The 13490-nt window shown below is 45.4% G+C and overlaps 1 protein-coding gene across 1 annotated transcript in view; it reads left to right on the forward strand.

Moving 5' to 3' along the window:
• Window positions 1-13490, forward strand: part of pcxa (pyruvate carboxylase a) — a 71547-nt gene that overhangs the window by 7838 nt on the left and 50219 nt on the right. Inside the window, exon 8 of the mRNA XM_076979446.1 lies at window positions 5152-5270. Coding sequence (XP_076835561.1) covers window positions 5152-5270 — 119 coding nt within the window. The remainder of the gene's footprint in view (window positions 1-5151; window positions 5271-13490) is intronic.

The raw sequence follows: 13490 nt of genomic DNA on the forward strand, positions 1-13490 counted from the left end.
TCAGATGTGTGATGGGGCTGAAATGGTGGGGGGTAAATGAGACTTCGAGTGATGTCCATTCAGTGGGGTCTGTGTGGCAGGATTTGTGTCGATTTAAAGTGTCGATTGAGAACCCTTGCTTGCTTAATCTGTGTACTTGCAGGCCGACCATCAAACCACCATAGCATTGTTCTAGGATGTTTTAGCTTGAAACCTCAGTGAGACAGTTGGATAGTGTGTTTGTTAGATAGTTGGATAAGTAGTTCATTAGATAGTTGGATAACTAGAAATTTGGATGGTTACTTCATAAGCTGGATAGTTGTAGGTGAATAGTTAGACACTTGGATAATTAGATGGACAGTTTGTTGGATGGATAGTTTGTTGGATAGTTACTTCATTAGTTAGGTGAATATGGATGTGTAGTTCATTAGCTATTTCAGTACATCTTAACCACTTGTTCACCTGTGCAGTGACCGCATGTCTTAACCCTTACAGAAAGCACAGTCACTGTAGGATTGCTGTTTCCAGGGAGACCTCCCAGGATCACAGTATGACGGCATTGTGAACTTTACTTTTTTAATTTTTGGAAGAGGGTGGGGATTTGATGGGGCTTCTAAAATAACCATCCTAATGGACAGTGTTTAGGCCTAGAGAACCGTTATAATACTAGGACCCTGTGTGAGGCTGTGCTATTCTACATGCTGCTTTGATACTGAATGAGGGAACGACATTTTACTAAAACATGGAATAAAAAAAAAAAAAAACACCAAGCCATTTCTTTAATGTGTCTCCTGGTTTTAATGGTCTCTGCATTCCTCATTTAGCATGCTCATTTAGATTTCCTGTTTATCAATACGAACGTAATTTGCAAATGTCATGGTCTGTAGCAATTACTGAACATTCCACTCACTGCATTAAGAGAGAGAGTGAGTGTGTGAGTGTGTGAGTGTGTGTGTGTGAGAGCATAAGCACCTTCTGGTCTTTCTGTGACTTGTTGAAAGTTTCTCTTGGTCTGTTGAATTGCAATTCTGCTCACTAATCCCAGTTTAGAGGATAATATTCAGTCTACTACGAACCAACACAAGTGAATTTTGGGAGTTGGGCACATGAAGAGAAATAAATACCTGTATCTAGTAGATATGGATACAAAAGAAAAAATGTGCATAGTTCCAGACTCCTCAGTGCAGGTAGTATCTGCTCAGTAAATGCAGGAAAATGCAAACATCCTTCAATTAATTGAAAGCATCTGTTCTTGTGTAGTGTCTTGAACATGCACTGATACAGGTATTGTGTGTGTGTGTGTGTGTGTGATTATTTATTTATATATATATATATATATATATATATATATATATATATATATATATATATATATATATATATGAGATGAGTCCTGGCCCACTGCATTCACCCCATCTGTCTTCACTGATTGCGTACCCTGGAAGGTAGATCTACACTGACGTTTGTATTATTGTATGGGTGAGGTAATGAGTGTTCCAGCGTGCACATGTGTGTCACATGTGAGAAATGAGGGAATTCGGCAAAGGTGAGATTTGGTGCAGAGAGATGTGATCTCTTGCCCCCATCTGTTCAGTCATATGGTGGAGGAAAGGGAAGGTGGAGGCCAGGGTGGAGCGAGTGTTTGCTGTAGTGTATTTGTGATTCTAGTGGATTTGTCAGTTCTGTCATTGAAATTCCAAATGAGCGCAGACGTGTCCAGGCAGTCGACTTCATCTCAGAGACTCTGCAGCCTTTGAAGAACGCGTCTCATCATGGCACTCGCTGCTCACAGGGTGGATTTGCATGTTCGTACGGAGCCAATAAATTATCGCTGAGCTGCTGTTTGGTCTCACAGACTCAATGAATGAATCTTTAAATGACTGAATCTATGTAGAGCAGTTTAGGCCATCGTGTCGGCCAGGATTGCAGCTGGATTCACAGCCCCACTGAAGTGATCTCATTCAAAGAAGGTGATGGTCACCATATTAAGTGACCACTAATTTGCAATTAGTGCTGGTAGAATGGTAAATTGTCTCCTTAACAGAAATACAGAGAGCCTGGGATTTAGTTTAGTTCTGCTTACAATGTGATGTTGGCTTCGACTGTGTCCAACCAAAGCCAGCTCTTTTACACCACCTTAGCATACATTATTTTCTATATTTATCTCCAGGTAGTCGGTAGGTGCACAGGTTAATATTACATCATGTTTGGAGCTGTCCACCTGTGGGAAGTGCTGAAGGATCCATCCGTGCTCCAGCCATATAGTGCATTATGTTGCGAGTCCCCTTTGCTCACCAGGCGTGACTAGGTTTTTTTTTTTTTTTTTTTTTTCTTTCCCCTGAAACAGAAATAGCACATTTGTTTGTTGTTGTATGCCTCATTAATGTACACTTGTGCCACAGAGACTACAGACCATGATGCTCTTCCCAGAGTTCTGAAGAGAGTGGTAGATTGGAGAACATGGGTCTTTCTCCCTTATGCGCTCCCCTTCATCAAATTCATGCAAAAGTGTCGGTGTCTCTACTCTGCGTCTTTTCCAGGGGTGGGGGCACGTGCATGTGTGATCGTGCAGCTTAAGGTCCACAAATCTGGGGTAAAGTGCTTTCATCATGTTTCATCATCTGCGTGTATCAGAAAAACGAAAATGCCATGTTTGATCATTCAGCCCTTGACTCAAGTAGAAGACCAACACAATTTAATTCTGTCTGAATTGACCTTTATCAGACATTAGAACATCAGTCCTCTGCTCTTCTGAGAAATGAACGATACGACATCGAATTAAAAAGCCATTTGGCTAACTAGTGCCGTTGCTAAAAAACAGTCATAGCTGCTGTCTTCTGTTTGAGCTGATCCACTGCCCTCCGAGGCGTCCTGTCTGGCCTCGTCTTCTCTCTGTTCCTGTGTTTTTTATCCTGCCTCTTGTATACCCCCCCCCCCCCCCCCCCCCCCTTTTCTCCGAGGTTCATGAACCTTCCTGCTTAATTGCCTCGTAGTTTGGAGTGGCAATGATTGCTGTGAAATTTGATTTGGCGCAGAATGATCTTAATGTCTCTTACCCCCCAAGACGGGTCCTGCCAGTTTTCTCCCTCTTTTTCTGCCATTTCAGTGGGGCATGGGGAAAACGGAAGGCTTGTCATTAGCCGTGGAAAGAGCTCGACTCAGCGGGCCTGAAACACTGCTACGCGTTGGTCTCATGTCCCTGTTGAGAAGGCTACATTAACTGCATTTAGCTTAAAGCTTAGTGATAAATGTTTACTGCAGACATAAGGAAACATGGTGAGCAGGGAAAAGTCTCATAAATACTGTTATTTCTTACAATTTGCACTTTGTCCATTTCATTTTCGTAGTCAGTTGGAAATTAAATAAGGTGCTGGTATTAAACGCTTTTAATGGGCAAAGACTGCTGTGGAATTGGTTCTATTTTGCTTTGTGACGTTTGTTGCCATGGTGACAGCTGCAGCTCTAAAGCACAGGTTGGGGTTCGCAGCCTTGACACGCTTCTCCACACTTTGTTCCAGGCCCACGTACGTCCCCCCAGACTCCTTTGCTGTTAACGTTGTTGTTTCCATCAGCTTTTCCCCCTCTCCTCTTGTCTCCTCTTGGCGAGCGCGTGAGACACGGATGAGACACGGATGAGACAGCAGACCGGGGGTTGAGACTGTCGTGTCTTTCACGTCGGGCCCGGCGTGTCTGAGCTGGGGATGCAGGGACGTGATTATGAACCATGTGAAACTGTGTAATTACTCGTTTTGCTCACCCGAAACCCCCCCCCTCTCCGTTGCCCTCGGTGGAACGCCATCTGCCCTCTCGTGCCCCGCCCCCTCTCCCCGCCAGGACTCTCATTTACACATCTGTGCAGTCTGCATGCCGGATCGCCATAGTAACACTATAGACTCAGACGTTTGTTTGTGCCATTTGTTTGTTTTGCCCTGGGGTTGTAAAATCTGTACAGCAATAATTTGATAAACCTAACACAACAAATTACTCAAAATATCCTTATTTTTTCATCTGTGGAATGATTTAATGAATATCAGATGCTGTGATTAAAGAATAAAGCAACTACTTTTGATTTTGGCACATTTTTATGATTATGATTCTCGGGCGCAATTTCCCTGCTGGAACTTGTATATTTTACATCATATTACAATAATTTAATACCTTGACGCTGGCCAGGTTCTGTGCGTTAGAAGCACTGTACCGTCATGTGGCCACGGTATGTTGTCATGCCCTTTAGACACACACTCACAGTTTTAATAGCCTTTCCTCCGTCACTGGAATGTGTTTTCTGCACGGAAGTGGGTGGATGTATGGAGAAAACTCCAACTCTGCACCACCCTGGTTCTCTGCATGACTATGCAGGCCTGGCAGATTTGAAGAACGTATGGGAGGTGGTGTAGACCGATGTGACTCTCCCTTTTATTTATGGGCGCGTGCGTGCGAGACCACGAGTTCCTTCACTGTTGTTTTCATTCCTAAGCCCTGCTGGAGCTGGCTGTGTTTGACACGCGAGCTGATTGCGGGGCTGAGTCGAGGTGCGAGGTGGGAACAGATCTAAGAGGGACGCCCTGCGAGAGAAACCCAGTGCTGCACGAGGATCAGAGCTCTATGGCATCTGGGTGCAGGATTATGGGCGCTAAGGCAGAGAGAGAGAGAGAGAGAGAGAGAGAGAGAGAGAGAGAGAGAGAGAGAGAGAGAGAGAGAGAGAGACTTTTATTTATTTATTTATTTATTTATTTATTTTGGTTCTTTTGAAGAAGTGACCCAGTAATAGATCACCTGCTGTCCCGGATCCTGGTCCAGCCTCTTTTTCTCATAACTATTCTCGTAGCCAGCTGGCCATATTAAAGGTCAGCTCTAAATGTTTAATCATCTCATCGCCTTCAAGGACCAATAATATTTTTTTTCTGTTAATAAAATCTAGGACCTCTTGATATTTTCCTTGAAAACATGAAGCCGCATTAAGCCCGTTTTGTCTCGTGTTGAAATAACCTCTGCTGTTCCCACGGCGCCGCCTGAAGCGGGTTTTGTAGCTATTACTGGAGCACGCTAATCACATCGCAGAAGTCTTCATTTCCTTTTGTTGTTTTGTAAATGGTCTCCTGAAGACACTAATCCTGAGTGTGTACTGACCCTCCTGGTGTGTGTCCTAACTGCGCGTCTCCCCTGTCTCAGGTGGGCTATGAGAATGCCGGCACCGTCGAGTTCCTGGTGGACAAGCACGGGAAACACTACTTCATCGAGGTCAACTCTCGTCTCCAGGTGGAGCACACTGTTACCGAGGAGATCACTGAGTGAGTGAAGGCTGCAAAACACACACACACACACGGCCTTCTGAGTGGTGTGGCAGAAAACCATTTGCTCCATCTACATTCTCATTGGTTCGGGCCTTCATGATGCCAAACTTCATTTGTGGCCAAGAGTCCCAGGGAGGAAAAAGCAGCCCTGTCCTGTGGGTGTGGACTGGCATTACTCTGTAATCACCTGTCAATACTCTTGTAAATCGCCGTCACACTAGCCAATTGCTAATGCCCCTGTTTGCGCTTGCTAGCAAGGGCATTTGGCGAGTTCCTTCAGCTGTGATGTGTCGCTGGGCTTCCGGAGGTCAGGTCGAAGCATGTGCTTCCACCATGGCTGCTAGTTGCATAGCAGGGCAAAGCTAGCTAGCCAATTAGTGGGTGGGAACTGGCTTAACTACAAAGGTTGGGAGAGAAATGGGATAAGCTCACCCCACGCACACCCGTACCACCGTCCACATTCACGTGTGACGCACTCCCGCCTCACTGGTGAAAGCGAGACCGGTTCAACTCCACTGTGCACGTGACCCTTATGTACACCACTGACCGCTTTATCGAGCATGGATCTTGCTGTCTGTCTGAATGGCTGACATTTGTGTTCTAGGATCAGGTTTTTTTTTTTTTCCTGCAAAATATTCCGTGACATTTTTGAAGCCACATGTAACGCCCTATAACTACAAAATGATCACAACTACCTGATAAGGTGAACAATAATGTTATGGAATTAAGTCGTGATGTTTATGGCTGATCGGATGCGTATGAACTTTAAATAGTATATAATTCTATCGAGTGGGAAGGATAACGTACTGCCACGTACACGTTAAGCGCTTCTGTTGTCCCGCTGATTCCTAGAATAAGCTGGAGCAGACACACAGAGAAACAGATTTGACCGTCACTTCAGAGGGAGCTGGTGTTGAAGACATAAAAAAAACAATTGGCTGAAGTAAATCTTTCCCCTCTCAACCTCCTAGTCCACAATTGCAGCGAAACCAGCAGGAGAACTGAACCCGATTCAAGGCTTTTAAAGTCAAACTCGCAGCTGTTTAACTGGAACAGCGTTGAGCGGTGTCCCCCCCCCTCTGTGAACAGATATTGGCAGGGGGTTGTGGGATTGATTTGCGTGCGTTCAGGCTTGTGATGTGAAGCCTGTAGCCTCCTGCTGCAACTTCCTGCTCTCTGAGCCCGAGTACAGGCGGAGAGGGTTGTTTAAGCTCGTAGCATATGAACGGGCTAACCTTACACTAATCTTTAAGGGCAAAGGTCACAGACTTTGCTAGCCTTTGGTCTTTGGTCAGAATCCACTTTCTCTTTCTTGACTTGGAGAAACTGTTTAGAGTTTCTATGTTGTCATCTCTGGCTTCTTGACATTAGGGAAATTTTGGAAGCATGTTCACAAACACATGTGAGCACCCTTCCGCATGGGTTCACCTCTGACCTTTCTGAATTGTCTCTTCTCCCCCCCCTCACCCTGTTTTAGTCTCGTTTCCCTGGAGACTGCTGATTGTCAAGAGGCCATAGGCCTTTATTCATTATACACGTCTGTCCTGTCACCTGAAATTGAAGCTGTCAGGCAGCAGTCACTGTTCCATGGCAACCAAGTCAGAAGGTCTGAGGATTCGTGCAGCTCTTGCAACATGATTTCTGGTCCCGGTGCTGGTAGTGCTGAAAGTCCTTTAACCACTAGTGAGGGTGTGAGGAGGGGGTGGTGTGTCCATGAGGGTGGCTGTGAGGCTGAGGGTTACAGTGTGGGCGAGAGCAAATTTAGCAGATTTGATGATGCTGATTGGGTTGCTGTAGCCTTCCTGTTTTATTTTTACCTGCATTATGGCAGCATCTCTGGCTGAAGCACTTTAACACTGACCTTTTGCACACAGATTGCAGAGCTACGTTCCCCTTTGAGTGTCCAGAGCCACTCCAGACGCACACTTGCCTGGGTTTATCTGTCCAGAACCACTCCAGATGTGCACACAGATGTATTTGTCTGTCCAGAACCACCCCAGCAGCACGGTTGGCTGGATTTGTATGCCGCAGGCCTCTACACCCATGACTCCTCTCTGTCTCTGTGTCTGTAGTGTGACCTTCAGCTGGACACAATAATTAAGATCAATTACCCTCTGCCTGTCTGTCTCTTATTTGCCGCTGCAGTGGTAACAGGAGATGCCAGCTGTCTAGAAAAATATATCATGTGTTCACAATACCTGACCTGAGAATCTTCACCTGTTAAAGAGGGTCGAGTCTCTCTCTCTCTCTCTCTCTCTCTCTCTCTCTCTCTCTCTCTCTCTCTCTCTCTGCGTCACTTCGACCACTCTCTGGCTTTCCATCATTCTCCTCGTTTACATATGGTCGCCTGTCACCCTCCTGTTGCTGGGGCTGATGGAAGGTGGCAGGAATGTACTGGGTCCAAGTTCGTATCCCATATTAGTCACAAATCGTGCCTTGTGTTTTACCCCATCCCCTGAAAAAAATGTGCGAGGATAAAGAAACAAAACTCGATCTGCAGTTCTCTCTAGACGTTCAGGACGCTCTGAGATATCGTGGACATGTTTTCGTGACCACTTTGATGGGCAGTCCTTAGGGAGGCGGAAGCCCACACAACAAGTAGTAAATAAAGCTCTTTCTCTTTTCCCCAAACCAAATCTTCAATTCCTCTGGCACTTGTTTGACTTTTAATCAAGCTAGGAGGACACGAAGCGAGAGCTTTTTGGCTGGACCGGAAAGCCTGCAGGGAAAATCTCGAGCTTTGCAGTAGGCGGAACTGTTAATGACCAAATGTGTACATCATATAAATTAGCGAAGAATGTGTGGTTTAGTATTTATTTGCCCAGTTGGTGCTTGCCAGCTGATTTTTACTACGCTTCAGTGTGCTGTAAAAACAAACTCCTTTTCTGGGGGTTGGTTCAGCCTTTGATGTATGTTGTATGTGCCTCCGCACATTCATTATGTAATTGAATAGGTTTGGGTGTTTTCTGCACATCAGAATGGAATGTGATTCAAAATTAGAGCAACGTCTGGATCTCAGAGGTTATGCCCCTGTTGTATGGAGGAGAGGTCATGGGGTTGTTTGATGCCATGCCCTGGCAACCACATGGTTCCCCACCCAGCTGTACCCCACTGACCATTCGTTCTCCTGCTGTTCGTGAAGTTAAAGCGGGTGGAATCATGGTGAGCATCATTCCCATGCCGCCAATTAAATCCTCCTGCGTTCTGACGCACGTCTTCAAATCCTGACAACCTGTTATTTTTCAGTTTTACAGTGATTAAAATCACATATTCAAAAAGAAATAATATCTGTAGCCTTCCCTACTCTTCTAGTTTGTTTTTTATGCTGTACTGGGGACAGCTGGACGCACCGTACTCCGTATTCCGTTGGTAGCTGGTTCGTTATTGATGGCAATACTTTGCAACAAGGCAAGCAAGCAGACACTTGGCAGCTGGCAAGATGTCTTTTCCTCGGAGCTGGCTGGTGAACTGATGCACAGAAAACATGATCTGGGTGTCACAGTTTAGCAGCACCAACTACAGTAAATAAACGAGCCCAGACAGCTGAAACATAGGGCTGTCAGATGCGCAGCCAATAGCTAGGAGCTGGTTGCTCCGCGCAAATTCTGCCTTTGTACAGCTGCTTTTTGGGCCTGTTGGAGGGACACTAACTCTCACTGCAGAGACATGCTCGGGTCTGGCCTTTATGCCTTACAGGCATATTTATGGCATTCAGGCAGAGAACTGGCAAAATGTAAAGAACCTTTTCGTATAAGAAGTTGGCCACTACAAGATTTGTTTGGTTTTTATAGTATTTTCAACTCGAGGAATCACCTGTTATATTTTATATGTCAGATAGAGGTTATGCGCATCGTTTCTTTCTGTTGTGCTTAGAAAATGCACCTATGTATTAACCATGTTAATAATTATGGTGTAGTTAAATTAATATATCCAAATTGATGTTCACTGCAAGCATCTGGCTTTAAACTAAATTACAGTGGGTGCATGAAGTACAGCCTTTGAGTTGTTACATTCTTTTGAGTTGCAGGGTGAACATCACCACTTAAACAGTCATTTCCACCTTCGTCATTAGCACCATCTTTGACTGCAGTGATCACCAGGTCGACCATGAACACCGTTTTCCCTGTGATTGGGCTGTGAGCGCTGATTTTCCAAAGCCACTGAAGGAAAAGAGAAGAATGCTCGACGGTGTCGGGTTGCCAGGGGGCCATCTAGTATACGTTTTCTCTCTTGCGATTTAAGGTTGCCTTTGCATGGAATATAACACCTCTGTTTTACGTGTTTCAGCGACTCCATCACTGATGTCTGCACCTTTTATATATATATATATATATATATATATATATATAACACATGCACGGGCGGCTCGGTACACCACGCAAAGTTACGTGAGACTCATTTAAATAGCAATGCTCGGGGGGGCCAGGCATGCATCTGGTAAATGGATATAAATAGACTCCCCCCTCCGACGCAGCGTTGCACCACGTGCATGTTACTTTTCAGCACGTGGATCCGTCTGCCACAAATGACACCGTTCTGTTTCTCAGAGAACATTTTTGACATGCCTTTCTTGAGTGCGCTCAGGTTTTGGCTTTTAATAGTGTTCATTTAATGCGGCGGTGAACCGTGCGCCGAGCAGCCGCGTCTGGCCTGGACGCCCTCTGCCACTCTGCAGTTCTTGATTTAGACATTTCGGTCGCATAAATAATGAATGTTTGTTTCCTGTTGCTTTAAAGGCACCGTTGGTTTGTATATGCTCAAATGTGCACCTGATTGCTTTGTAGCGCTTGCGAGAACTGGAATCTCAGCAGGGCCCGATATCCCTGCTACACCGAGAGATTATGCCTCCTGTGCTTTGCTGAATTGCGGGGAGTTATTGAACATGTACACAGGTAGCAAGGTAATCTCTTTGAATAAGTAGCGCTCTGCACCACTTCGGCCATTGGTCACAGAGATTTCTGCTGAGTGTAATCACTCCTGCAAGGAAGCCCTTGTGAGGGGGGTGTGGACGCCATCTTGCTCAGGCAAGTTTTCCTATTACCGCATTGTCGGAGTCCATTGCCCTGATCTACATGGAAACGGGGATGGCTAAAAGAACCGGTTCTGTTGTAACCGGTGCAGCTTGTTACATTCCTTCAAAACCCAGAATGAAAGATCACCTGATATTTTCTTTATTGATGACAGTATCACACTTCATGACTGTAGTTTGACTAGATTACTCTTGAAACTGTAGGGTTTTAATATCACAGATTAAGATGTGATGTGGTAATAACGGCATTTGCACAAAGCTTGGTAATTAAAAGTGGAATCATTTTATTTGAAAATTGATACAAATGTCATGGGTACCTAATGAACAGTGCTGCTCCTCTCAGATAATGGTTCCTGGGGGGCAAAACAGCATTTTAACGAGGATAGATCTGTGCACCTGGCCAGCCCCACACGGTGGCTACAAAGACTCTCCGGTGCAGGGAGGGCGAGATTACGTTTTGAGACTTGTGGTGCATTTCAAGCTTTTCAATATAGAACGCAAAACGATTTTAGCTTAGTGTGATGTGTGGAGCACAAATGTGTCTACAGTGTGTGCTGGGGAAGGTGATGAATTTTGACCTGTTTTACCCTCTCGGCAGCAACGCAGTACCTCTGAAACCATAGTTCATTCACTGAGTGAAATAATGGGAAAAGAGTCTCTAGGGTGTGTGTGTGTGTGTGTGTGTGTGTGTGTGTGTGTGTGTGTGTGAGAGAGAGAGCACATGTGGGTGCGTGTGTGTGTGTGTGTGTGTGTGTGTGTGTGTGTGTGTGAGAGAGAGCACATGTGGGTGCGTGTGTGTGTGTGAGCATGTGTGTGATGCTTTGTCTCCAAGAGACAGTCTTATTGTCCGTCTCTCTACTGCATCTTTGTGTATGCAGTATCTGGGTTTAAACAGACAGGAAAGAGGCGGATTAATTGCTTGAATCAAGTACAGATTAAAATGGCCTTTCTGCTTTTTCTTAATGGCCATTGTGCGTGCAATTTTTTCCCCGGTTGATCTGCATATCGTTTGTTGCCGTGTGTGCATGCTGGGTTTTGGGTGGGCTGCCTCTCCGGGTGACCTTGGTAATGGTGTTCTAATTACCCAGAGTCATTGCTAAATTGTAGCCACTCATTTGTATCAGACCGTTTTTGTCAGGGAGAGATTAGACAAGGACATTAGCTTAGGAGATGGATATGAAGCTGTGTGTGTGTGTGTGTGTGTGTGTGTGTGTGTGTGTGAGCAACAGTAAGAAAGATGAATGAGGCAGATGGCTGGGTGGGGTGGGGCGGGGGTGGGAGGGGCGGTAGTCCAACACTAGACTGAGGCATTAGTGTGTCGGACCCGTTTCCACTAGAATATCGATGTGTCTTTTGAGCACAGGCCCAAAAAGGTAGGAATGCACGGCATTACTTTTGCAGTCCCTGGTTACTAGGCTAATTTTAATAGAATATTGGGATTGGGCTGTATTAGGTTAGTCAGTAATGAATACATCTGACCTGCAGGTGGTGGGGCGGATGAGGACTCGTCAGTCTGGTCTGGGCTGTTTCTGCCCCGGCTGCAGTGAGCAGTGCTTCATTGCTGTGTGAATCACTTCCATGATCTCCTGCTTCCCCAGGAGGGGTGGGTGGGGGGGGTTTGAGCAGCAAGTCTGCCCCAGTCATCGCAAGCTCGTTATCTGGCATCAGGAAGAGGTGGTCCGTACACCACCAGCTGCTTTTACCCGCTCACATGGCCCACTTGTGCACTGAGAACACAGAGGCCAGGGACATAATGTGCAACCTGGAAAGGTTAGGCTAGGAAATTCCATACGCAACCAGTTTACCTCTTCCCCTGGGTCGGGCCCATTGACTCATATGTGCTTGGATCTCGCTCTATTTCTCTGTCTCTCTCTCTCGTATTGTGTGTGTGTGTAGGTGGATAGTGAGGGATAGGGGATGTCTTGTTAAAACAGCAGGCAGCTGTTGGTAGATCAGATCCAATGACTGGTAAATAGCAGAGGGAGATGCATGTGTTTAAACAAGCCGGTCAGAGTGAACACCTGCATGTGCTCAGGGCCAGAGATGAGACCCGTGTGTTCTGGTGTTTGTGTCCAGGGCCTCTGTAGCAACTCAAGGTTTTATATGACTCCGTATTACCATGCCCAACGTCTTAAAGTCCAGTCCATGGTGGCCTGTGGGCATGAGAAGGGTTTTGATCAGATTGCAGACAGTGTTCTCTTGTGTGCATACATGTACTCGTGCAAGCAAGCACGTTCTGAAACCTGAACCGATTCCTTTTGGGCGTGCACGTGGAACATCTGTTGCTAGTCATTCACGCTGCTAGTGTATATGCTGCTCTCCGGCAATTAAAATGGAGTAGAAAATCTGAATGAGAATTCGGTCTCCTTTCCACGCTCAGAAGCCCGCGCTGCTGCTCCTGTTAGCACCTCTCTGCTCTGCAGTCTTTTCTGTTTTGCTCATTACCCTTCTTTCTTCCTCTTTCTTCCTTTGTACCCTTATCTCCATTTTATCATTTTTTTTACTTGCATGTGCTTTTCTTACATTCCCCCTCTCATGTTTTCACTTGTATATATCTGACAACGTAAACTGGAGGATACAGAATTTCTGCTGTCTGAAAATTTGGGGGAAAAAACTGCTAGGGAATGGAAGGTGTGTAGGGGTGTGTGCGTCACTGGCGTGAATTCAGCATTGGGGGGGATGCATTCTCTAAACACACTCGTTCTGTTGTGGGTTTGTTTTTCTTCCAACAATGGAAATTAATGTTGGTTTTTGTTTTAGTGGGATAATTTATGTGAATATACATTTTTGGAGCAATATTTTGAATCCTGCCCTTATTGATTAGCGTTGTTGGATTAACAAAGGAGCACATATGCATTCCACGACATGCTGTCAGCAACATTATTATAATTGTTCTCCAGTGGTCAAGACTGAGGCCAAGTTCCTCATGATCTGACGTTGTTTCACACCTTGTGCCGCCGCATTAGCACGAACGCTGCTCAGGAGGGAGATATCGACAGTATGAAATGACTTGATTTAGTGTATGTTTCACCCAGGAGACTTTCATAAATGTTGGATTCTACTGCTCTGACGCAAAATGCATGTAGCTGCAGTAGCAATTTAACAAAGAAAAAAAAAACTTCCCTAGTAAATGAAGAATACCAGGAGATATGCAACCTGGAGATATTCTTTACATTGATTTTGAAATG

This window comes from Brachyhypopomus gauderio, chromosome 18, assembly GCF_052324685.1.
Source record: "Brachyhypopomus gauderio isolate BG-103 chromosome 18, BGAUD_0.2, whole genome shotgun sequence".
Taxonomy (NCBI): Eukaryota; Metazoa; Chordata; class Actinopteri; order Gymnotiformes; family Hypopomidae; genus Brachyhypopomus; species Brachyhypopomus gauderio.